Raw genomic sequence first — 24,732 nt, 5'->3', positions numbered from 1 at the left:
TCCTCTCTCTCTGCCTGCCTCTCTGCCTACTTGTGATCTCTGTATGTCAAATAAATAAATAAAATCTTTAAAAGAGAGAGAGAGAGAAGTCATACACCCAGGTCTTACCCCAGAGTTAAGTATTTGATAACTGTGTCCCAGAAAGGGAGCAGCCTGGGCACCTGCAGTCTGGAGCAGAAGGAGAGACAGGAATGGGAGTGTGGGAATGAGAGCCCTCTCCGGTGGGTGGCCCATGAGCCCCTTAGGGCAGGAGCTGCCAGCCCCTCGGGTTGTGTCCCCTGGGGAAGAAGGTGTGCCCAGTCGAGTTGCTCCTGCCTCACTCAGGCTATACTTGGGGGCTGGTAGGATTGCCAAATCCATTCGGGATGCAGCAAAGTGCTTCTTGTCCAGCAGAGAGCCCTGCTCTCCAAGGACACACATCCAAGCAGAAAGAAGTGACTAGCTGAGCTCCCGGAGGCACAAACCTGTCTCCCACCAGAGCAGGACAGCCAAAGACAGAAAACGCCATGGGCACAGGATGTATCTGAGATGCGACTGCAGCAGGAAAAGTGATCTCAGCACTCCGGCCCCCCCAAAGAACGTGGAAGAACTTTCTCTGAGCCGGCCCTTACCAGTCAGCACCTTGGCCCACACTGGAGAGGGAGGCTCATGTCTGGCAGACTCCATGAATGCAAGACAGAGAACTTTCCAAATCCCTTGTTGGTGACCTGTCATTAACAATTGTCTGGCAAATGATCCTTCATAGGGGTGTCTTTCTGCTCTGTACCCCGAGGCCCAAGAGGATAGGACTAAAGGTTAATGAATGAAACATTTTAGGAAACCAGGGCGTTGGCAAAACAAGGCCTGGGACAACTTTGCCTACAGCCGCCAGACGTCAGATACAACCCCTCTGTTTCACCTAGGCAGGGCTGGGGAGGTGTACATGGCTCCTGCTGGCAGGTTCCAGTCCCCTGGCCCTCCTGTCTCCTTCCTTTTGCGGGGGAACCTGCCCTCCCAGCCTTTTGGTCTTTGCAATGCCTCCTGGTAGGAGAGAGCAAGTCAAAGAGATGAAGATCTTTTCAGAATCAATGAAGCAAATGTGGCCATGTCTCAGGTGGGAGGAGATGGAAAATCACTGGGCAAAATGGGCTTGGGGAGAACTAAGGCCCACCATTCAAGGACAGGGGCTGACCTTTAGATGCCCACAACAGCTTATCTAAGGAACACTGGTCCCTGGGACTTATCAACCTCACCAGAAGTGGCACCCAAGGGTGCCTCCTCCAGCCAGTGCCCACCCCACCTCCCTAGACAGGGAGGGAAGGAACTCTCCCAGCAGGCAGAGGTCCCGCGGCTCACACGGCCCCTCCCCCACCACATCAGTTCTCTCACTGTAGTGAGCTCAGGTTCCACTGGAGAGTCGCACAGCCTGAGTGCTGGGCCGCCGGCCCCAAGCTTCTGGTGTGGGATGTCTGGGCGGGGGTCTGAGAATTTCCATGTTCCCAGATGATGCAGAAAATGATGGTCTGGGGGCCAGACCTGAGAACCACTACTCTACCAGGCCTCCTGGCCCCACTGCGCCCACCTGAATGAGACAGACACTCTCCCCTCTTTAGCACGGTTCCTGCCATCTGGTTGCCTCAGAGCCAACTGCACTGTCTGTCCTGTTCTTCTCCGGGGCTGCCCTCAGTGTCTGTTCAACAATGGGATTTCATGTTCTGGGTAAGAATGGCACTCCTGGGCCCCATAGCCCATAGGAACGGGCTAAATCCTAGACCCACCTGCTCTCCATCCTCCCCAACCTTCCCCTGCCATCTGCTGGCTGCATACAACCCGATCTCCAGTTCCGCTCCCCCTGGCCTGCTCCTAAACAAGCTCCTGAGGAATGCTGCTCTCCCTGCCCCTGCTTCCCCTTCACACTGCACACACTGGCATCTGTCTCTGGGTTGGAGGACCCTGGGCCACAGGGCCTCCCCACCCCCCACCCCCGCCACACTCACCAATGTAGTCGAAGCGACCGGGTGCCAGGCGCTCTGGCAGGTGTGCGGAGTAGAAGAAAGAGGCCAGGAGGGTCATGGCCATGTGCTTCTGGTGGTTCAAGATGGCTTCATTCTGTACACCCTCCCCAGGCAGCAGGAACAGCTGCGGGCAGTTAAGGAAACATGAGGTCTTGCGCCGAGGCCCTCTCCCTTCTCATCGCCTCAAGACATCTCTGAGCACATGTATGGACACCACAGGCCAAGGCCCTCATGCCTCAGGTCTGTGGCTTGGAAAGGGAAGTCTCGGGGACTGTGGGAGCAGAATTCCCATCCTAACTGTGATCATCCGAGACCCAGGGCAACTGTATTTTAACCCTCCGAATGCTCATAAAGACCTTTGGGTTATTTAGGTACAAATGAAAAAGAAAGAAATAAAGGAAAAGAAAAACCCTAGTAGACCTATTGCTACTCTACTGTCTGGCGGTAAAATGTAAGTATAGTAAAAAGTGGTCTATTCACCCTTCAACTCACCTGTTACCAGAGAGTCTCCTGCTTTCATGTTCCTAATTAAGGCTGTAAGGCCCAGAAATCCCTGGAAGGCCTTCTGAGTCATCAAAATGTATTAATTATGGCCATGATGCTGTTTAAGAGTTAAGCATAGCTTTTGTATTATCTTTGTGAACATCGACAGCTGCCGCCACTAACCTGGGGCACGGGGCCAGCCCCTTTCTTGCGTGATTTCATCAGAGCCCCGCCTCAACAATTACCATGAGGCAGACTCTAGCTTCCCATTTTGCAGATGAGGAAGCCAGGCCAGAGGGTGACATGCAAACCACAAATGAGCAATGACGTCAGGATCCGGATCCAGGCAGGATGATTCCAGAAACTGTGTCCTCATCATCATCATTCAGGATGAGACCTCCCCACCCCACTGCCCACTGTCTGCCGCAGCCGGGCACCAGGAGCATACCGTCTCCATAACGCGGACCTCTGTGGTGTGATTTTTTTGGTGCATTGGACCCGCCGTTCTCTGCTCCGGTTTCCTGTGCGTGTTCTCTGTCCCTGGGGAAGGATCAGGGGGATCTCCCCTGGGGCCCACACAGGTGGAGCCTGCTCTGACCCTCCCTGTTCTGTCCCTACTTCATGCATCAAACCTCAGGCTGCCCCTGGGAAAGGAAACCCACTCACTGGGTGCAGGTCATGTTCTAGGCATGGCTGAGCCCTTCAGATCTGGGGATTAAGTGAACCCTCCCCTCCCCCGCCCCCATGCAGGAGGGGATGTTAGCCTCATTTACAAATGAGGAAACGGAGTCTCAGAGAGGTTGTGTGCATTGCCTAAGGTCACACAGCCAGTGAGGAGTGGGACTGGGATTTGAACTCGGGTCCATCTAATTTGAGAGTGTCTGGACTCTCCCCCTTCTTGTGTCCCTCCTACACCCTCTTCCTGTTCTCTTATCTATTCTCTGTCTAATCCTCATCTATCCTTAAGACCCCCATTCACATTTTTTCCTTTGCTACTAGTATGTTAATTGATGATAATACATAATGCGTTTATTGGACACTTGTCACTGGCTAGCATTTTATATGTTCTCTCATGTAATCTTCCTCACAGGCTGATGGACCAAGGTGTTACTACCATGCCTATTTTACAGCTGAGAGAAACTGAGGCACAAAGACAGCATATAACTTGCCAAAGTCCTATAGTGAGTACATATTAGAGATCTGCCTCCAGAACCTGCTCTCCCAGTCCCTCCACTAAAGCCCAGGTTGCCTCCCCTATGCAGCCCTCCATGATTACCTCTGAGCCCCATCAGTGCTGGCCACTGATGCATCGTCTGTGGTCTGGCATAGCGTCTATGTTCCGGCTGTCTCCTAACTATTATGTACCCTCTAGTAAGGAAGGTCTCGACTCCCATGTGCAGTGACCAGCATGGCGCTCTGATCCCCAGGAGCTTAGGATACGGAAGGGTCCCTGGTGTTGCCAACAGGGAAGGAAAAGATGGAGCCTGGCCCTTACCCTGTAGAAGATGGGGAGGGAGTCCCAGGTGTAGGGATAAGCAAAAGCAAGGATGCGAAGCATCTTACAGAGCCCAGGCTTCTGGATCTCAAGAAACCTAGATCAGGAAAGGAAAAGGGGGAAGAAATGGGAATGAAAACATTTTCATTAAATGACACATGTGCATGCACATTATGAGTAACCGAGGGCAAGTCATCAACAGAAGGCAAGTATTTGGGGCAACCTTCCTCTGAGGCCAGCAGCTTCTCCACTGGCCTCGTCTACTTCTCCTGCCACGATGGCTGCATGTGGGAAGGCCTCAGGGGAAACCATCTCCTGGGGCTGCATCATGAGAAGCAGTGGTGTCCAAAGAAGCCAGGAAGGAGGTACTGGGCTGGAAAGGAGCTTCAGGAGGCAAGTTATCTAAATGCCAGAGCCTTTTCGAAATCCAGTAACAACAAGACAGGGAGACTTGTGGGGTGTGGGTGGCCCCCAGGCATAGGCCCCTGGGGCGAGCACGTCTGGGAAAGATGAGATGTCTGACTAGTTAGCTGTCCAGGTGACTGCTGTGCAGAAGCTCTTGGTTCAGGGAAGTGTTTAATGACTTGGGAGAAGGTTCTGGAATCCTTAGTGCAACACCCAGGAACACTAGCCTGGGAAACTGAGTAAATGTGGCCTTTCCCCCTCCACTTCATCAACCCCCCTCCAGTCCGAAGATGAACCAAACCCTAAAATGAGTGGTGCTGACTGTGGCAGAGAGGGCAGTGCCTCCCAGACGGAGGCTGATGGGGCCTCAGCTGGCTTGGGCCCAGCCAGGGTGGGACTGGCAGCTCAGGGTGAGGGAGTGGAGCTGCGCAGATGGGCAGGCTGGATACAAGGAGGGCAGGAGAGGAGCAGGGGGATCTCTGCACAAAACCACAGCCCTGCACTGGGGCTCAGGTAAGGCGTGCTCAGGCCCCAGGCCACTAGACAGGGCAGGTCCCTGCTTCAATACCACAGTGTACTGTGGAGAGCTGGGTCCTCCCTCTGTCCCGACAGGGGTCCCCACAAAGGTGGTATGCAAAGTCAGGGCGCCAAGGCTGGTGGGATGGCTGCTCTGGGACAGTGAGTCAGACAAGGGAGGCCCTCCCTGACAGTCCTGTCCTCAGCACGCTCTCCAGCTGGGATGGAATCCATGTCCCACCACCGCTCCCCACCCCTGTTCCCCAGATGCCCCATGCCAGCCCACAGCCTGCCCTTTTCCCCACCAAACACAACCTATGGCTCCACCCAGCCCAGGCCCTTGACCCCTGGCCAGGTTACTCCTGTCCCCATAGCTGGTGCAGTCACCTGACTACAAAGCTCTCTGCTCCCCATGTCCTTTGGTTTGGGACAGTGCAGAGATTCCCACATCCACCCCCTGAGCCATCAGGGGACTCTCGTGTCCCCCAGGCTGATGTGTTTATCTAGCCCTCCAGGAAACCAAGCCTGAGGATCCCTGCTCCAGAGTAAAAGGCAGCTGCCGTGGGCCCCAGGGAAGCCCCACAGCCTCCAGGGATAAGCTCCAACTTTCAAGCATATGTGTGCATGTCTCTCCTTTCCTGACCCCATCCTAAGACAGAGAAACACAGGGCAGGCAGGGGGTAGAGAAGGAAGAGAAGCTGAAGAAAAAGGAGGAAGAGAAATAAGGGACCTCAACTTATCATCCTCCCAAACCAGACCTGCCAGCCTTGGAGTAAACCACCAGCACTGGGAGAGGTGAGGCCACACCAGGCCATGAGTCACAGGCAGTGTCTGATCTGGACAGCCTGGGTTCAAGTCCTGCCTCAGCCTTCCGTGATCATGCGACCCCCAGCAGGTTAGGTAACCTCTGTGCACCGCAAAGTCCTCACGTGTAACACAGGGGCCACAACCGTACTCCTTCATGGGCTTGTTGCAAGGATTTGATAATCCATATTTGCAAGGAGTTGCTCACGTCACAGAGGAACGCTTGATAAATGGCAGCTTTTAATAAAAGGTGTGTAGTGGGATTCATTCTCTCCCCATCCCCACCTTAGAGCTATAGCTGTGCCAGGGAACAGGAATAGGAGGAAAGAGACGGGTTCTGGGAGACTTGCCTAAAGTCAGATGAGCTGATAAGAGGGGAAGTTAGGATTTACACCCAGGGCGGTCTGGCTTCCAAGTTTCACACCCCCACCCCTCCGGCAGGCTGAGCCAGCCTTGGACCACTACCCAGCCTTCATCCTTGCCTATACCCGCTCTGCCCCAGGGTGAAAATGGGACACACTCCCACTGCCCTCCACAGCCAGAGCCTGTCTCAACAGCCTTCACAGCCTACCCTGGCCAACCCAGTCCAACCACAAGCCCGCTCCCCGCTCCCCATGCATGGTCACCATCTATCTTTCCTGGGTTCTAAGAGGCTCACTATGAAAGCACGCTCTTTCTGTGACCACTTACACAGGAAGAAAGCTGGCTCTGGCTGGCGAGGGCCATCCCCCAAACCATGGATTTCCTGTGACTTGAGACAACATTTCGCCCGGCCTGATAAACTGCTTCCCCAGGGGCAAACGAACCAGCCTCTCCATCTGCCAAGCCGAGTCTACAGGGGGAAAAAAAGGAGAAAAAGCAGAACAGAAGAGAGACAGCAACAGAGAATAAATGGCAGAAGGGCCAGCAGCCACAGAGAGGGGCTTCCCACTACCAAGGTGCAATTCCAAAGTTAGCCACAGGGTGTCGCCCCAGCCAGAGATTCCGGGAAGGAGGGGCAGGAGCTGCAGAATCCTCCAAAGAAAGCACTGGTTGCCCCCCGCCCCTCCAGTCTCCAGAGCCCCACCTGGTAAGCCAGTCCCTGCACAGCCCAATGGAGAGACCGGTTTACAGGAAGTCAGGCCTCATCTGCCTAGAACCAGGTTGGCAGGAAGCACTGGATTTTGGCAGACGCCTCCACCAGGAGAGGGTCTGTTCTAGAAGCTGATAAATCTTGTTGCAACAAAGCCGGCTGGAGGTGCAAGCAAATTCTGGAACCAATGCTTGACCAGTGGGCCTTTGGAAACATTCTATTGCAGAGGGATGTGTGTGTGTGTGTGTGTGTGTGTGTGTGTGTGTATGTGGTGTGGTTATGGCTGTTTTATTGTGTGGGTGACATCGCAGAACACGGACATTTCCACGTGCTGGCCTCTGGGTCTAGCAGCACTTTGTCATCTGGCTGAGCCCCCAGAACCCCTGACTGCCTGTGAGCCTCCTGCCTCCAGCTCTGACCTCTGAACCCCCTCCCTGGTCTGCTGTGGGCCGCAGCTCCACCTACCGCCCCGGCATGGCTCTCATGGCGTAGCCCACTTTCCACCAAGGATGAAAAGTTACCTCTCTCCCTCACAGCACTGACCACAGGGCATTTCACTGGGCAACTATTTGTCAAAACAAAACAACCTCTGGACACATTGGATGAGTGAATAAAGAGCCTACGGGACTTGTGATGGACAGCAAACTCTGGGTGACTGACGTCCTTAGGGAGTGAGAATGCCTTGCTGGGCTTCTGGGTGTCCAGCGGGATAAGCAGGCCAGGTCTCTGTTACCCCATCTTGCTCTGAGAACGACAGAGATGTCATGTGTTCTCTCCATCTCCCTTCTCAAATGCTACAGAAGCAGCAGGTGGGTTTCTGGAACATTCATTTGCACTAGATTCAAGGGAGTCCACCAGTGCTCTATGCGGAGACTGACCTCAAGGACAGGTAGTAAAATGGAATGAATGCCACTTAGACCGTGATATTCTAGTAAGCACGTGAATAACTAAAAACCGCCCAGGACATCTGTGGTCTGCTTTTTGCTCAAGGAAGGAGATGGCCGTTCTCTGACCACTCCTGGATACATCATGGACTGATGGAGCCCGGGCCAGAGGGAGGGTGGGCTTGGGGGAGGAGGAGGGTGAGGAGAGAAATCTTGGAAAATACTCTGAAGCCCTAGCATGGTAGAACACCCCGAGACATCTTCTCAAATGTCCTTGTTTAAGGTGAAGCCAGAAGTCCATGAAATCTGGGACCCCAGGGGGCCCTGGCCTTCTCTCCACCTGCTTCTCCTCAAGTGAATGGGGGCTGAGTCTCTCTTGGTCCAGGAGCCAGCTTTCTCACTCCTCAGACACTGAAGACAAAAAAGGGAACGAAAACAGGAAAGGGAAGAGGACCAGGCAAGAAGGGACACCAAAGGACTCTCTGATGGGACATCCCACTCTGCCTCTGGACCTCTTCCTAGGCTTCTATTCCAGCACAGGCTCCCACGCCTGCAGCCACGGACACACCTGGAAGCCCCTCATGGCATGGCCCTCCTGTGGAGATCACTGGCCTTCGCCAGCACAGGACCAGGACACAGCAGGGCACACGAAGCACGTCAAATCCCAGCCACGGTCAGAGACCCTCTCTAGCCACTCTCCTCCTTCCAGCTGTGCAGCTCCAGAAACTCTGAAGCCCCCTGCCGCCACCCAGGGCCATCTTCTCCCGCCCCCTCCCCCTGTGCAGGCTGTGTGCTCTGTCCCAAAGGCCCTTCCCTCCTCTCCAGCTTGGGTGTTCAACCTCCCTCAATATTCAGTCCCAGTACTGCTCTGCAGAACTTTGTGTATTGTAGCAGGTATCATTTTGTATTACCATTATTTGCATACATTACATTCTGTAACACTATACTCTATATGCCATTTCCTCTGGCCCTTAGAGGAAATGACGGCTCCATCTGGGCTTTTGGGGAATCTGCTTTGACTACTGCACTGGGTGCTCTCTTGGGACAAGGGCTGTGCCTCACTCCTCCTGCTATTCCCAGATCTTAACACGATGCCTGAAGTATGGTAGGCATTTAAGGAATGTTGAGTGAGTGGTTGGTTAGTTATTTGGTTGACTGGCTGACTGGTTGACCAGATGGTTGTTTGGTTGGAAGGATGGATGGATGGATGGATGGATGGATGGATGGATGGATGGACGGATGGACAGGTGGACGGGTGGACGGGTGGATGGGTGCATGAAAGGATGGGTAGGCAGGTGGGTGGGAGGATGGATGGATGGGTGGATGGGTGGTTGGGTAGATGATGGATGAGTGGACAGGTAGGTAGATGGATAGGTGTATGGCTGGTTGGGTAGATGGGTGGATAGATGGCTGGTTGGGTGGAAGGATGGGTGAATGGGTGGGTAGATGGATGGATAGATGGTGGTTAGGTAGGGGGATGGTGAACGAGAAGGTGGATGAATGAATGGTTGGATCCATGGAATAGCAACAGATGTGCCCCATAAGTAAACAGAAATAATTCATTTCACTAACAAGGGAGAACCTTCCAAACACAGGCATCATGAGATTCCTTGCCAGCCTGACCTGCCAAATAAATTTGTCCAAAGGTAACAGGCGTAACGCATCCAGAAGACCCATTTCTTATTAACAACTAGGATGAACTTCTGGCTAGAAGAAAACCATCCACCCTGGTGGCTTATAGATGATTCAGGAAGCTTTAAGAGGGAAAAAAAAAAGGCAACTAAGCTAACTTGCACTGGGGATTCCTAGGGAAACTGTCCTGGATCATGAACTCTGGGACTGTTCCTTCAACACTCACGGAGCCTTCCATGCCCCCCTCAGCCCACAGTGCTCACCTCTCTCCAATCCTAAATTCCGAAGAGCTCAGCTACACAACCAACAGGAGCTAACAAGACAGGATCATGACTCATCCAGGGACCAGAGCTAGGGGTGTCCTGTCCACACATCTGTGCCCCATGCCTCCGGGCCACGCTTCATCTCTCCTGAGCTGTTGCTGGCATCGTGGTTATTTTCTATGTGTGTTACGCCTTTTCTCACCCGAGGCAGGGCCCAACCCCCTCCTCCCCATCACCCCTGCAGCCCTGGAAGCTCCAGCCTGGCACAGAGGCTTCGCTCCAGAGTTTTTAGTTGACAGGTGTCCTTGAGAAAGTGGGGAGGAGGCAAGAATAACTCGGTGAGGTCTGATTGGGTTTCCACCCTGAGGGCAGACCCCCTGTCCTCACAGCTGTAAGGGGGCTCTGCATTGCCAGGGAAGGGGAAGAGAGTTCAGCTCCCACTCCCTCCCTCCAGGCTTGTTTTCGGGGGATGAACAAAGCTTGTTGTTGACACTGGCTCTAGAAATGAGACGCCCTCCCACGCAAAGCAACTCCATGCTCCCAACCGGTCTCAAGACAGGCAAGCGGAGACAAGTTGGAGCAAGTGTTCTTGATGCTCTTTAAGAATCTCTATCCTTCCATTTTTTACAGAAAACCAGCTTGTCCAGTTTGTGAAAACTGCTTACCTTTGGTCCTACGACACCCAAGTGTCACCCGAGGAAAGGGAGAGCCACAGTGATTGCAGACAAGGTAGAGAAGCTTCCCTTCCCCCCACTTTCCTCCTGGGGCGGGGGGGACAGTGGTTCATCAGGGAACCTCCAGCTGGCCCCCCAGAGCTGAGATTGGGGTTAGGGGATTGGATGCAACCTGTCAGCCTCCCATGGGCCCTTTCCTAAGCCACACCCGAGAGCCCCCAGCCCAGGCAGCACCCAGCACCCCGGCGCCATCCAGACAGGGCTGTCCCCCAACACTACCACTTGAAGAGGTTTCCTAAATCATTCAGCAAAGCGGAAATGTGGACAGTTGGCTTTTACAAAGAGCTTAGTAAACTAGAGTCAGCAGCCCCCAAACAACGTCTCTGGTACTCACACTCCAAGGAGCTTTCTTGAGTGGAGGGAAAAACCAGATGGAATGAAAGCCAGCCATGTGCGTGAGCCTCACAGCCACAGCGCTTCCCCAGGGACGCGGCAGACACCTGAATGTCATCGGCCAGCGAGTGTGTGTGTCTAGACATGGGCCTGCTCAGTCGCCGCCAATGGACTGCCCACTGATAGGGCGCCGCCTCTGGGCCAGGCATGCAGGACACGTTCCCTGCAACCCTTACATCTATCTCACAAGGTATGTAGGTGTGTGGGCCCCATTTTACAGATGAGCAAACTGAGGTCCAAGAAGGCTAAATAATTGATCCGTCCCGCAACAGGCCCAGCTACATCATTCATAGGTCCCAGTGTAGAAGGAAAGTACAGGACCCCTTGTTCATAAGTCATTACGCATTTCAAGACAGTGAGAGCAGAGTGTTAAGCCAAGTGTGGAGTCCCCTCCGAGCCCCAGGTTTCTGAGCGTCCCTTCCCAGGAGCGTCTCCCAGCTGCAGGGTACCTGGAGTAGCAGGAGAGGCCGGTGCTGAGGATGGTGTTCATCACGGCCAAGGGCACGTAGTAGTCATGGAAGGTGGTGCACACCATCACGTCCGGGAGGGAATAGGCTGAGTACGCAATCGCTGAGCCTGGGGAGGAAAAAACCAGCATTGGGCCAGAAGTCAGGCCGAAGTGTGGCCTGGACCCTTGGGAAGCCCAACCCCAGCCACTGGATGAGCCGGCCGCCACACCTGGCTTGTGCCTTGCCCTCCCCACCCCCCAACACCTTCCCTCTCTTCTCTGCCTACCCCAACCCTCCCCTCAGAATGAGCCCAGCATCGCCCAAGAGCTTTACACTGGACAACTCACATAATCCTGACAATCACCCCCTACCATAAACCCTGCCCTTGTCCTCATTTACAGAAGACAGCCTGACAGCACAGAGAGGGTTAGCAACCCACCCGGGGGGCACACAGCTAGAAAGCAGCAAGGCCAAGCTTCCCCCTGAGGCAGTTCAGGGACAGTCCCCCCCAACCCCGATCCCCAAGCTCTGGTCCATGATGACCCCTCAGGGTGCCCAGCTTTTCTGAGCGTGCCTATGACACGGTGCACCCCTCGTGGAATGATAGACGTTGCAGGGAGAGAGGGGCCTTGCCAAGGCGAGGAGACATATGGTATCAGTGGGCTGGGGGACAGGCCAGCTGAGAGGTGAATGTGAGAGGCTAGCCTTGGTGTTTCATTGCTTTAAGTTTGGGAATCTGGGACAGGAAGGTTCCCAAAGGGCCCTCGGAAGACCCGTTTGCTGCTGCTTTCCCTTGAAAGAACAGAGATCACTGTCCTTTTCAAAGGGACCAGGTGTGTCCAGGGACCTGACCCAGAAGGCCTCCCCAGCTACCCTCATCAGGTCTTCTCTGGGAGAGACAGTCACAGGCCTGTCCACCCAGGGCCTCGTGGGTCCATCCTATGGTCACCTGTTATTCCAAAGACCCAGAGAACACCAGAATCCTAGCTCAGGGCTGACCCGGGCCTCGGCCGCACCAAGTTCAAGCTCTCCCTCTGACCCCATTTGACAGATGGGGTTGGGTCCCAGCCAGGTGGTGTTCCCGGGTGACACAGGCAGAAAGAGCTTGGAATCAGCAGGCTGCCTGTGGGACTTCCTCTTGGAAGTGCCTCCTGGGGGACAGACTCCTCCCCAGACTAATCTGGAGCAGGAGGGCCTCCTCCGGCCCAGGATGCATTTGCTCTGGGTATGCTAATGGGGGCTGAAGGGCACTCCAAGCTCCGCAGGTGACACAGGAGCAAGGAAGCCTCAGACCCTGCCCCAAATGGCAGTGGGAAGCCAAATGACTTCTAGTAAGAAATAGATATTTGGTCTTTTCCACTGTTCCAGGCACAAAACGCCTAAAACCCCTGAACTTCCTAAACCAGGAGAGAAAGGAAGGGGTCTTTAGTTATGTTAATGAGGTGATTTGGAAAGTATCTGAGGCTTGGAACCTGGTTGTCAGAAGAATGAACCCTGTTACCAGAGGGTTGGAACTTCCAGCCCCACACCCGACCTCTGAAGTCTCCATAAAAACCCAAGCAGAGGTTCAGAGAGCTTCCCGGTTGGTGACCACGTGGTGATTCAGGGAAGGGGGCATGCTCAGAGGACACTTTGGAAGCACCGAGCCTTTCCCCACACCCTGCCCTGCGCATCTCTTCCAGCTGGCTGTTCCTGACTTCTATCCCTTATAATCAGCTGGTAATTGAGTACGTAAAATGTTTCTCTGAGCTCTGGGAGCCAGGGTCATGGGGCCTCAGATGTATAGTCAGTCTGTAACAACCTGGGCTTGTGTCTGGCATCCGCGGGGGTGGGAGGCAGTCTTGGGGACCGAGTCTTCACCTGTGGGAACGGATGCAGTCCCCAGGAGGACGGTGTCAGAAATGAGCGGAATTGTAGAACACCCAGCTGCTGTCAGAGAAATACTTGGGGTGACATGGGGACCTGCCCCACACCCCCCCACACACACATTGTACTCATGCTCTGATCCCTTTAGAGGGAACTCTGGGGAGCAGGAAGAGAGGCAGCTTTGGATTCCAGACTAAGGAAAGTAAACATCCTCTTGAGGCCACAGGGAGTCATGGAAGGTTTCTGAGTGAGGGATTAAGACAGCCAAACCTAAATGCATAGCAGGGCCTAGAGGGAGGAACAGCTGGAAAGCAGGGAAGCGGGAGCAAACGCCACCACTAGGGACTGTGGGTTTCCACAGGATAGAATGGGGAACAGGAAGGAGTAACAAATCCAGAAAGCCAGTGACAGGAAGGGAAATGGTTCAGGGTGGCGGCTGACCCCCAGGGCTTTGGTTCGAACCCGGGCTCTGCCATTTACATGCCACGTGACCTGTTCACTTTCCTTCGTGGTGCCTCATTCTCGCATGTAATGCAGCTATCACGAGAGCTGCCATCCTGGGGACTGACGTCAAGGTCAAGGATGCAGTGGCGGTAATGGCTCCTCTCGGGAGGCTAAGAATCAGGCACTGTGCTGCGCACCTCACCGGCAACACTCAGCTCATCTTCGTGCCTGAAGAGGATATGATGCTGAGTTTGTGGATGAGAGGACCGGGGTTTAGCGAAGCTAAGAAACTCGCCCAAGACTGATGGGCTGGAGGCAGCTGGTCCACAAACAGGCATTGCAGATTGCCGCCCACCACCCCCCTCCAGCAATCCCGTGATGTGTCGCGGGTGTTGTCTAGTGGGGTCTCCCAAATGCCTGCTCTTAGCACGAGTCTGGAAAGGTGGTCAAGGGCTCTGGAAGCCTCTGGACTAAGGAGTCTAAACTTCATCCGGGGTAACTGGGAATCCTGAAAGGTCTTGAGGGGGAGGGGAGCCATAGTCAGAAGGTGTTAGAGAAGCCTGGTGGGGGTTAGTGGGCAGGAGTGGGGGAGGAGCAGGAGATGGAGAGGAGGCTGTGGTCAGGGTGCACTAACTAATGGACAAGATGGCAGGGGAGTAGGAGGGAGGGGAACCCAAGGGCCATTTATAGATTCTGACTTGGGAGACCAGGTAGGGGTGGAACCAGAAGTCAGCCAGGTGAGGCACTGAGGGACGGGGAGTGGATGTGCGTGGTGGGGATGGTGGGGAGGGATGTGGACAGTCTCGGTCACAGGGCTGGACACGGCATGGACCCTGGGTTAGTGGTAGACTAGGACAGTTTAGGAGAGCCTGGCCCAGAGGTGTTGGGGGACGGTGTGTAGTCACCCTGATGCCGGCCTGAATGAGAGCAGAGGCCCGAGGCCGGATTCAGAGCTTGTCCACTGCCAGGGGAGCAGAGCAGGGAGCCAGCAGAAGAGAAAGAGAATGTGCCCACTAGGCAGGAGGAGAAGCGGGAGTGATGTGAGTGATGTGACTGCGACCAGAGAAAGGGAGGTGGTTCAGGGAGCACCGAGGGATGGGAGGTGACATGGTATGCCTGTGTGTGCGTTTGTGTCTGTGCATAAACGTGTGTGCATGTCTGCGTGTGCATATATGTATGTGTATGCACGTGTTTGTGTGTGTGCGTGTGTTTGTGTGAGTTGTGAAGGGAGGGAGGAGAGGAAACAGGATGGAGACGTGATCCTCACGGACACCCTCTTGGACAAGGGAAGACAAGGCCTTTGCTTTCATACCTGGAACAGGAGCAGAAGCAGGAGGGATAAGAGGTCAGAGCAGGGATACTTGGGGACAGATGGATGCCTGCCAGCTGGGGAGAAAAGGGGAGCCAGAAGGAAGGGGCCCCATAGTTGGCAGAAAAACATGAGGAGGCTCAGGAGTCAACACCCAACCTCGCCTGCTTTGGGTTTACCCCTCGGTTCCCGTGGCACTTTGAGCACATGGCGAACTCATCGAAGCCCCTTGACAAGCGGGGTTCATGACCCCCTCTTCTCTGCCAGGCAGGCAAGAGACCCGCCTTGACATGCGAGCCGTTCCCCCTGGCCTATGACGGCAAACAGTTAAGGTTTTGGAGATCCCACAAAGTGACTGTTAAACCCCGCCAACAACGTAAACTTATAATTAAAGAATCACGGTGACAAAAGTAGTAACTTTCCATTAATGCATCTCCTCTATCTGTGGAGAGGAATTACTCCATGATGATGTGCAGAGATGTCCCACTGGAGGCCAGAAGTTGGCCGCGGGGGCAGTATTTACACCACACAAGTCAGCCTACCCCAAGATTGGGGCTTTTGTCCCCACTGAATCAGTTAACATTTGCCAGCACAGTTCTGGACAAGTTTACTACAAAACACTCATCAGGAACCTGGAGGAGACACAGGCATTTCCGTGACTCTTCCGCAAGCCTGTCAAGGCCTTCTGGTGGGCTCCACTCCCAGGGGGTGGGGCAGGGAGCCCAGTTACTGGGAGAGGATGACAGAGCAGGGCCCCACTTACCCAGGCTGAAGAGGTTGACGGCCCCGTAGTCCAGGAAGTAACAGATGTGCCGGGCGTTCTTGGACATGGAGCTGAAGGTGTGTGCACAGCTAGACACAAGCGGGTACACGCAGCTGGTGCCCATGTACACAAACAGAGGCCAGGAGTAGCTATCATTCTGGATGTCTGTTATATACAAGGCGGTCACAAACCTCCACACGAAGAACCTGGAACACAGCATGGCCCGCTCGACCCCCATGGCTGGGGGCTCCTCTGTACTCCTCACAGACTATCTGCTGCCCCCATTCTTCTGGGATAACTGAACCCTATGTGTTCTCACTTCGGTGAAATACTACAAGTGAGGGAGGGTGAATGGGCAGAAGGGGCAAGAGGAAAGCCTTTAGGTTCATCTAGTATAATCCTCTCCCCACCTTGCAATGACTCTTACATGTCTCTTACAGCATCTTGCTTAAGCGATCCTCCAGGCTCAGCTTGCATGCTTCCAGGGATGGGGAGCTCACCACCTCTCAAGGAAGCTCTGAGTGTCAGAAAGTTCTTCACTGAGCTGACACCTCTCTCCCTGGGATCTGTCTCCATTTGATCAGCCCTAGTTCCCCTCAACAGGACCACAGAAAACTTGCCCATCAAATATCTAAGGCAATCTTCATAACCCTTCCCCACCTCTTTGAACCTTACATAAAAGAACCCTGTGGCACTCAATCACTCCTCAGAAGATCCACATGGGGCCTGTCACCAGACCTGTCATTTGTCTTTATCCGCTTAGAGGAAGTTTCCTCAAATGGAAGCAACCTCCCAGGGGGTTCCTTGAGAGTCTGGAAGACAAGAGGACGATTTTCTCCCTCCTCTCCAGGCTATTCCTTCGTGAACAGTGCCACTGCCTTTCTGAGTCACCTGGCCCCACTCGGGGACCTTCCAAGTCTGGGTCTCTGGGTCCATCCCCACACAGAGACACAGCACAGCCCCGCCACCTATTTGCCTCCCCTATGACCCAGGCAAGGGGGCCTACCTGCAGAGCTGCCCACTTCCCCAGACCCACCACTGCTAGAAAGCCAGCACCTCTACCCATGGGCTCTCCTAGGAAAAAAACCTCCAAAGCTTTCCCCACAGGAACCCAAGGAGCATCACTACATTTGCGATCTTTCTCCTCTGTCCCAGCAAAAACAGAACTGAAGCTACATGTTGGTCCCAAAACCTCTCCGATCATCTCAAGATGACTCCCTGGACCTACTTTCTTTGGGGCTCTCCCAAACTGTCCCCACCCTGTGTTGCTCAGTGATGACCACCTCCCAGAGCCTGGCAGTGTTGGGGGGCTGTATGCAGCAGGGAGCCTCGGCCAGAGCAGCCCAGCTTTGGGACAGCTACAAAATCACCCAGCCCCTCAGGGATCTGTGCTCAGGCGCCCAGAGACAAGCAGCGAAGGGCCAGCGCTCCCAGCAGCAAGCCAAACTGTGGAACCCCATACATCACCGTGATTCATCCACACAACGGAATGCTATGCAGCCTGGGAGGCTGGGGGACCAGATAGAGATGGGAGGGAAGAAAGCCGGGGAAGGGCAGCAGGAGGCAAAGACTCAGGGTGGGGTGTGCATACCCCTCACACCTCCAGAGGGGCTCTGAGAGGACCAGCAACTCCAAGGAGGAGAACAGAGGCCCAGGGAAGACACTGACTCTGTCCCCATCTGCAAGTGGCCCTTTAGGACCATTTAGACTTTAACTTTTTAACTTAAGTTTGCTTAAATTTAAAAGGACACACACACACACACACACACACACACACACACACATACAAATAGAATAATATGACAAACAGCCTCCTTGAGCAGGATCTGGAGGCCACCCTGGGATGTCGGTGGGCCCTAAGGCTTCCCTCCAGATTGCCCTAGTCCACCCCAGGCCTAGACCCCTACTGGCTGACATAGGTGTGGGCCCGGGAACAGGGTGGCTTGCCCTGCATTTTGGCCATGGATCTGCCTTCTAACTTCTGAGCAAGCATGGCCTTTTGGAGCCTGTCTCTGTGTGAGGCAAACCCTGGGTTCCTCCTATTCTCTTGGCTTCTGGACAAAGATCCAAGGGGAGTCCAGAGTCTGGCCTGTGCCAGAACTTGCCATGTGATGGAAGCAAGCCACCCCGTTCCCTGGACCCCCGTGTGTCAGCCAGCAGGAGTCTTAGGGGATCCCTGAGCTAGTGGTTGCTCTATTAAAGGGTTGCCGACAAAGTGCCTCCTGGCTGCTGTGGCCCCAGAGCAATCACGGGGCCCCCACAGCTCCCTGCCCCATGCTTTTTGCCTAGTCCTCCCCACCCCCTGCCCCCACAGCCCCTCTGTAATCCTAACAGCAACCCTGGGCTGGGCTCTGATGATCACTCCCACTTTACAGTCGGAAAACATGGAGCTCAGAGAGGTTAAGTGACTTACTCCAGCTTGTGACATTTTAACCAGGGCTTCTGGAAGACTCCAAAAACCTCCAGACTAAAGAGGAAAAGATCAAACCAGACCCCAGTGCAGGGAAAGACTGGGGAGCTGCCAGGAATCCATATGCTAAAGATCACCCCAGCCGCTAGGCCCCAACATCTCCCAGCTCCAGGCTCATGCCCCAGGTGGGAGTCCCCAAAATCCCAGCACGGACTCTCAGCCTTCCCAACCCCTCTGGGTTTTGAAGAAGCCCCAGTCCCCAGGGCTCCTGAATGACATGGCCAGTTGAGGGGGCTGGAAGGTACCAGAAGGGCAGCAAGTGCGTCCAGATGTTGAGGGTCTCATTGGTCATTTGGAAAAGACTGAGGACACAGGCAGTGGCGGAGCTCTGTGGGTGTCGGTAGCCGAAGAGGATACCCTGCTCATGGAACACCTGTTGGGGGAAGAGAAAGGAGCACCGAGGTGAGGCCGGAGGGTGGCAAGAGGGTCTTGGGAGGGACAGCTCTGGCGGTATCTCATTTTCCCCCAGGCTGTGCACTTGAACTCTTGAGCCTGGAACATGTGACCCCAAGTCCCTGAGCTGTCAAGCTGCTTCCCTCCTCCCTTCCATAGGTTCTAAAATCCCATGTCCTTCCTGAGGCCCGTAGCGGCCGGAGGAGGGACTTCAAGACCCAGCTCCCTTTGGTAATCTGGTCAGTCTCCGAGTTCCCAGAGAGACCCACTCACTCTTGTCATGAATGTTGCCTAAGGATCTGGTTTTGTATCCTCTGCCTGGGGCCTACAGGCCAGACTCTGGATGCCTTTGCGACTGGAAGACATATACGCTGTCTGTCGGAGCCAACATGCCCCAGATGTCAGGAGCTGGTGGCAAGATCTTTGCAGAAGATCTCCCCCGGTGCCAGGATATATTCACCAAAACGCTTCATAAAGGCCTTTTGATGATGAAGACAGTGAGGGCATGAGCCCGGGATGCAGGTGGACCACGACCTGCCCAAGCCAGCCCCTCCCGACGTGGCCGGCCCACCCAGCACACCTCCGGGTCACCATCCCCGAGAAGACAGGTGGAATGGTCAGCCGACTTATGGGCGTCAACCCGCCCAGGGGACTCCAGCAGATCCTTTGAAAATGTAATTGTGAAAAGGAGGCAAGAGCGCTGAAGCCCAGCATGGGCTATTAGGTGAAAACAAGTCTCCAGAGAGTGCCAACATCCCCTGGGGCCCAAGGGACCTCAGGTAAGAACCACTAATGTAGATGGACATTGTCCTAAGCTTTGAAAGGTAAACTAAAAATAAGTGGGTTCATCGAGGCAAATAATGGCAATGGTAATGCTCGTAGTCATAATCTAAATCAGGTCACAAGTACATTTTACAATTTTCCCTGTGGTTTTCTGGGGCTGAGGGAGAAAAGGGAGATGGAGAATGGCGCTCTCACCACCCTTCTCTCTTCACGGTTACAGCTTTGTAGCTTAAGAGAGAATCTCCATTCAAAAATACATAATGGGGGGCGCCTGTGTGGCACAGTGGGTTAAGCAACTGACTCTTGTTTTTGGCTCAGGTCATGATCTCAGGGTCATAAGATCAAGCCCCATGTTGGGTGCGGTGTAGGGGGCGGGGGTGGAGCCTGCTTGAGATTCTCTCTCTGCCCCTTGCTCTGCCCCTCCCCCTCCTCTGTCAAATAAATAAATAAATCTTAAAAAAAAGAAAACAGGGGCACCTGGGTGGCTCAGTGGGTGAAGCCTCTGTCTTTGGTTCAGGTCATGATCTTAGGGTCCTGGGATCGAGCCCTGCATCAGGCTCTCTGCTTCCTCCCCTCTCTCTGCCTGCCTCTCTGCCTACTTGTGATCTCTCTCTGTCAAATAAATAAATAAAATCTTTATTTTAAAAAAAAGAACACAATTAAGTAACATGTACTATATCTTGAGATTCTGAGTCAAGTGGAGAGTGAAGGGTTACAAGCGTTAAGAGTCAAATCTGGGCCACTGAAGTGCCATGTGACCTTGAGCCGGCCATGACTCTCATGGCCTCAGTGTCCTCACCTATAAAACTGAATATGTGCTTTCTTTCTCTGATAAATTAGCAAAATTTTTTTAAATCTTAAAAAAAAAGGACACATGGGTGGCTCAGTTGGTTGGTTAAGCATCTGCTTTTGGCTCTTTTGGCTTAGGTCATGATCCCTGGATAATAGGATCAAGGCCTGCTTCTGGCTCCTTGCTCAGTGGGGAGTCTGCTCCTCCTTCTGCCTGCTGCTCCCTCTGCTTATGTGCATATACGCGTGCAGTCTCTCTCTAATACTAAAATAAATAAAATAAAATAAAAATCTTTTTAAAAAACCGTGAATATGTTCCCTTAGCTCAGTTCTGGGTTCAACTGGTCAGCTGGGGGAGGGGACTCATGAAGCTGGTTCATGGTCCAGTGAAAAAATACTATTTGAATTAGGTTTGGGTCTTAACTGATTAAAGCAATTTATTCCAGTTTTTGATTCACCACTCAATCCTGCTGACATCCCTGGTTTACAGTGGACAGCCTTCTGTCCTGGGCAGCAGGAATCCTGGCTTATAGCTTTCTAACCGACCAGGGCCGCTGACAGGGAGGCAGACAGGCTCATGGTCTTCAGCCTGCAATCCATGGGAGAAGGGTAGTGCATGCTTGGTGGGCATGCAAAGGTCCTGCGGCAGAAATTGGGGGTCTATTATCCCATCTCACATTTCAGTCTTCCCTTTATAAAGAAAAAAAAATTTATTAAGGCATTGGCCTCTTACTAAGATGCAAAGACTCCAGAATGGAACCACTGTTACTGATGATTCACTCCTTCACATGAATGAGTTTAGCAGATCCTGTGTAGGAGGACGGCTCATGACCGGGGGCCTACAGAGAGCTGGGCACCGGGGGGGGGGGGGGGGGTAGCACATAGGGAAGGGGGGCTGTAGGACAGTGGGGACATGGGGCCCATAGATGGGAAGTGGATGAATGGGAACAAGAGGGGGAAATCACCTACATTTTGCCTGTGGTGATGCAGGGTGCGACTACTCTTTGGATCCTTTATTTGGGGAAGCAAGAAAAGGCACCGACACAGTCAAGAGCCAGAGGGGAAGAGAAGGGCTGGGAAATTCACAAGCTGGACAACTTGACCATACTTAAGAATGTTGCCCCATGGGCGCTTGGGTGGCTCAGTGGGTTGGGCCTCTGCCTTCGGCTCAGATCACAGTGTCAGGGTCCTGGGATCAAGCCCTGCATCAGGCTCTCTGCTCGGCAGAGAGCTTGCTTCCCTCCCTCTCTCTGCCTGCCTCTCTGCCTAATTGTGATCTCTCTCTCTCTCTGTCAAATAAACAAATAAATAAATAAATAAAATCTTTAAAAAGAAGAAGAAATAAAAAAAAAAGAATGTTGCCCCAGGCCTGGGGATGCTACTTGACCACCAATGCCAGGACTGGGCCTATATTAAAAGACTCTCCTCTGATCTGCTATCCTGAACCCAGGCACGTATGGGAAGCTCACTAACCAGCCGTAGAGGCAGGATTTAAGCAATTCCTCCAAAAAAAAAAAAAAAAGGACAAGTAGATAAAGAATGGACAAAAAAAGAGAAAGGGAGTCCTTAGGTCCCAGAAGAGCGATGTTCTGTACTGCCCCTTCCCTCCTCAATTTGAACTTCAGTTTATTAGGCCAAAATGCTAGATGTACTCTTGCTCTGAGCCCCTCTGAGCAGGGGAAAGGAGTGGCGTTCTCTCCACTTCCCGCTCTGGCCCTGCCAAAGAGCTTTGTGTAGAGTAGATCTTAAAAGAAGACATGCTACATAAATCTCAACAACAAATGAAACGTTTGAAAACAATTTTGTATTCACACCCAGTCCCCACCCCAAAAGGCAAATTGTAATCATTGCCTTTAGTATTCTGTAGCTGGGTCTCATTCCTAAGCATCCCCAGGTTAGCAGGTGCTGGCTAATTTGCACAGTGGAATTGATTTGTAGGAATCCACCTTGCATCTCTGGTTCCAGGCTAGGCAGTTTAATGTGAAATGAAATCAAATTGTGTGCAGACTATTATTTAGAAGGGAGAACCCCCGGGTACCTGGAGTGGAAGGCCACAGCAGCGGGTTTTCCTTTTAGTGCCTGCCAAGGCTTGGCTTCCAGGAAAGACTCTGTGTACCCGCCAGCTGACGCCTGAAATTCCACTGAGACCATTTCAAACCCTCAGTTTTTCTGGCTATTAAACTGCAAATCACCTGGGGAAAATCATCCAGTGTTCTGGCTCAAGGGAAACAGGAGCGGATTCTGACAGCAGGCAGAGGGGAGAGGCAGAGTGGGGGGTCAGATGCTCTCAGTGAGGCAATCTGCACTTCCCGTTCAAATCTCAAGGGGTCCTCAGGACCTTGTGAGAGACAGCCTTTCACTGTCCCCATTCCACAGAAAAGGAAACTGAGGCCCAGGGAGGTTAAGACATTTTCTAAGCTCCCAGAAGTGGGGGGAGCAAATCTGAAAGTGGCATTCCCACCTAAGACTTCATTTCTCGGCCTCTTACATTACATGCGGCCTCTCAGAAGGGCTCTGGAGGACAGGAAGCTCTCATCTCTTGGCCTGTGGTGTGGTTTTCAACTGTCAGGTGCTTCCATGAGCCTTGGTTTCTTCTTCAAAGTGGTGTCACAGACTGCACTGTGTCCCTCACAAAATTCATAGGTTGAGGCCCTCACACCCCTCCCTGGACCTTAGCAGGTGACTGTCATGGGAGGCAGGATCCTTAAAGAGGGGATGAAATTAAAATGAGGCTGTCAGGGTGGGTCCCAGTCTGATCTGACTGGCATCCCTCAGAAGCAGGGGCGACACCAGGGGTGGGTAAGCACAGACTGTGTGACCGGGCAGCAGGGAGGCGACGTCTGCAAGCCAAGGAGAGAGACCTCCAGAGAACCAACCTTTGCCGGCACCTTGATATTGGACTTCCAGCTTCTGGAGCTGTGAGAGGTAAAGTTCTGTTTGTCTAGTCAGTCTGTGGCCCTCTGTGATGGCAGCCTGAGCTGGCTAAGACAAGCAGGGAGGTGGGGTGACACGGTCTCTAAGTCGGTGTCTCAAAAACGTTCTTCCACAGGTGTAGGCGGATGGCCTGGGGATCTTGCTGCGGCTTGGTGGGGCAAGGGGAGCCTCTGCCTTCTGCACAACCTCCTAGGGCGTGCAAGATGGGTCCATCCTGTCCCCCAGCATCCAGCGGTCACCTCCCCACCCAGAACCTAATTCATTGCAAAAGAGAAGTTTCCCTTTAGGTAAGGCACAAGACACACCTAAAGACATGGGCGCGAAAAGCCAGAGCAGGAGAAAGAGACAAGGGAGGAGTCTGGCGAGATGTTTGCAAGCAGAAGGCACAGAGGTAACAGACAAGGCAAAGGGCAGGCTGAGCGCTGATACACCGATTATAACCTGCCGTTGAAGGAGGCCTGCAGTGTCCTTGATACAGGACACTGCATCTCATGCAGGACGGGCCATGCTTAGCCCTGGCAAGAGGGAGCACATCGGATCTCAATTAAAATACCGTAAAACCGCTTGTACACAACTCACATGCAATTTACTAGAACTACAAATAGACTGAAGTAATAACCAGCCATTGACAGGATCAAGTGACGACAGGTGAATGTCGTTGAGAACATCAGTGTGGTGCTTTTACAAAAGCATCCGATGTTCAGTCAAGAAGGATGTTTTTTGTACATGCGCCCCAATATTTACAGTAAATGAAGCTAAATTTCTTCACTGAACACAAAAGATGGATAAAAAGTAATTAGCCAAATTATATCTCACTATGTAGGGCAGAGGATCCAAAGGATATTAGTAATTTAATAGATGATACAGTGACAAAAAGACACATAAAATGTCTTAAAAAATTAATATTGCTTAATTCAGGTAGGGTATACCAGGGTGAAAAGTCCCACTGAATGACTAGCTCTATATACAGCACAGACCTACAGAAGTAGCAAGGAAGTTGAAACATTTTCCATCGGATTTCCATTTGGGATAAAAATGCAGTCTTTGATTTAAGAACTAGGAAAACAATTTTCAATGTAGGGGCTGATTTAAAAATCTGCCATGGGCTAGGCTGTGGTAACAGTGTAACATAATAGAAAATTAATGGCCCCCCAAAGCTGCATATGCCCTCATCCCAGAAACCGTGACTACATAAGGTTAACATGGCAAAGGGGAATGAAGGTCACAGGTGCTAATCAGCTAACCTTAAAACAGGGAGATGGTCAGGATTATCCAGGGGAGCCTGGTGTAATCCTAGGGTCCTTAAAAGTGGAAGGAGGCAGAAGAAGAGGCGCCGAGATGCCACACTGTGGGCTCCACCAACACCTTGCTTTCAGCCCGGTGAGACCCATGTCTGACTTCTAACCTCTGCAATTATAGGATAATAAATTTACCTTCTTTTTGAAGCCACCAAGTCTGTGGTAACTTGTCCTGGCAACAAGAGGAAACTAATGTAAGGTCAGAATTTGATCCCAAATCCAAAAGCAATCTGAGAGCTGGAACTAAATAGCAATATGTGGTCTCAGTTTCTTACTAGGAGGACTGATGACTTCCTTTGGAATAATTCAAAGATGATGTAAGACATTCTCCAAATCTTCTCCAATATGGGGCTTTTTTTGAAGATTTTATTTATTTGAGAGAGAAAATGAGAGAGAGAGAGAGAGAGAGCGGGAGCAGGGGAAGAGGCTGTCAGAGGGAGAAGGAGACTCCCTGCTGACCCTCCCTGACACAGGGCTCCATCCCGAGCCGAAGACAGTCTCTTAACCAACTGAGCCATCCAGGTGTCCCCAATATGGGACGTCTTGCTGAAATGTGTAT

General features: G+C 52.9%; 1 protein-coding gene across 5 annotated transcripts in view; it reads right to left on the bottom strand.

The window, feature by feature from the left end:
* Positions 1–24,732, bottom strand: part of LOC131999567 (membrane progestin receptor gamma) — a 75,203-nt gene that overhangs the window by 4,808 nt on the left and 45,663 nt on the right. For 3 of the 5 annotated variants that reach the window (XM_059372372.1, XM_059372371.1, XM_059372370.1), the window contains exons 3-7: positions 18,222–18,349; positions 15,507–15,712; positions 11,125–11,251; positions 3,973–4,069; positions 1,977–2,118 (exon numbers count right to left, since the gene is read on the bottom strand). In XM_059372372.1, the coding sequence (XP_059228355.1) occupies positions 1,977–2,118; positions 3,973–4,069; positions 11,125–11,251; positions 15,507–15,712; positions 18,222–18,349 (700 nt within the window). Of the gene's footprint in view, positions 1–1,976; positions 2,119–3,972; positions 4,070–6,387; positions 6,530–11,124; positions 11,252–15,506; positions 15,713–15,933; positions 16,024–18,221; positions 18,350–24,732 lie in introns of those variants that run through there. The other 2 variants (XM_059372375.1, XM_059372374.1) reach the window with 2 other exon arrangements.

This window comes from Mustela nigripes, chromosome 13 (genome assembly GCF_022355385.1).
Source record: "Mustela nigripes isolate SB6536 chromosome 13, MUSNIG.SB6536, whole genome shotgun sequence".
Lineage (NCBI taxonomy): Eukaryota > Metazoa > Chordata > Mammalia > Carnivora > Mustelidae > Mustela > Mustela nigripes.
The sequence above is the reverse complement of the archived record's forward strand: the minus strand, read 5'-3'. Positions and strand labels throughout refer to the sequence as shown.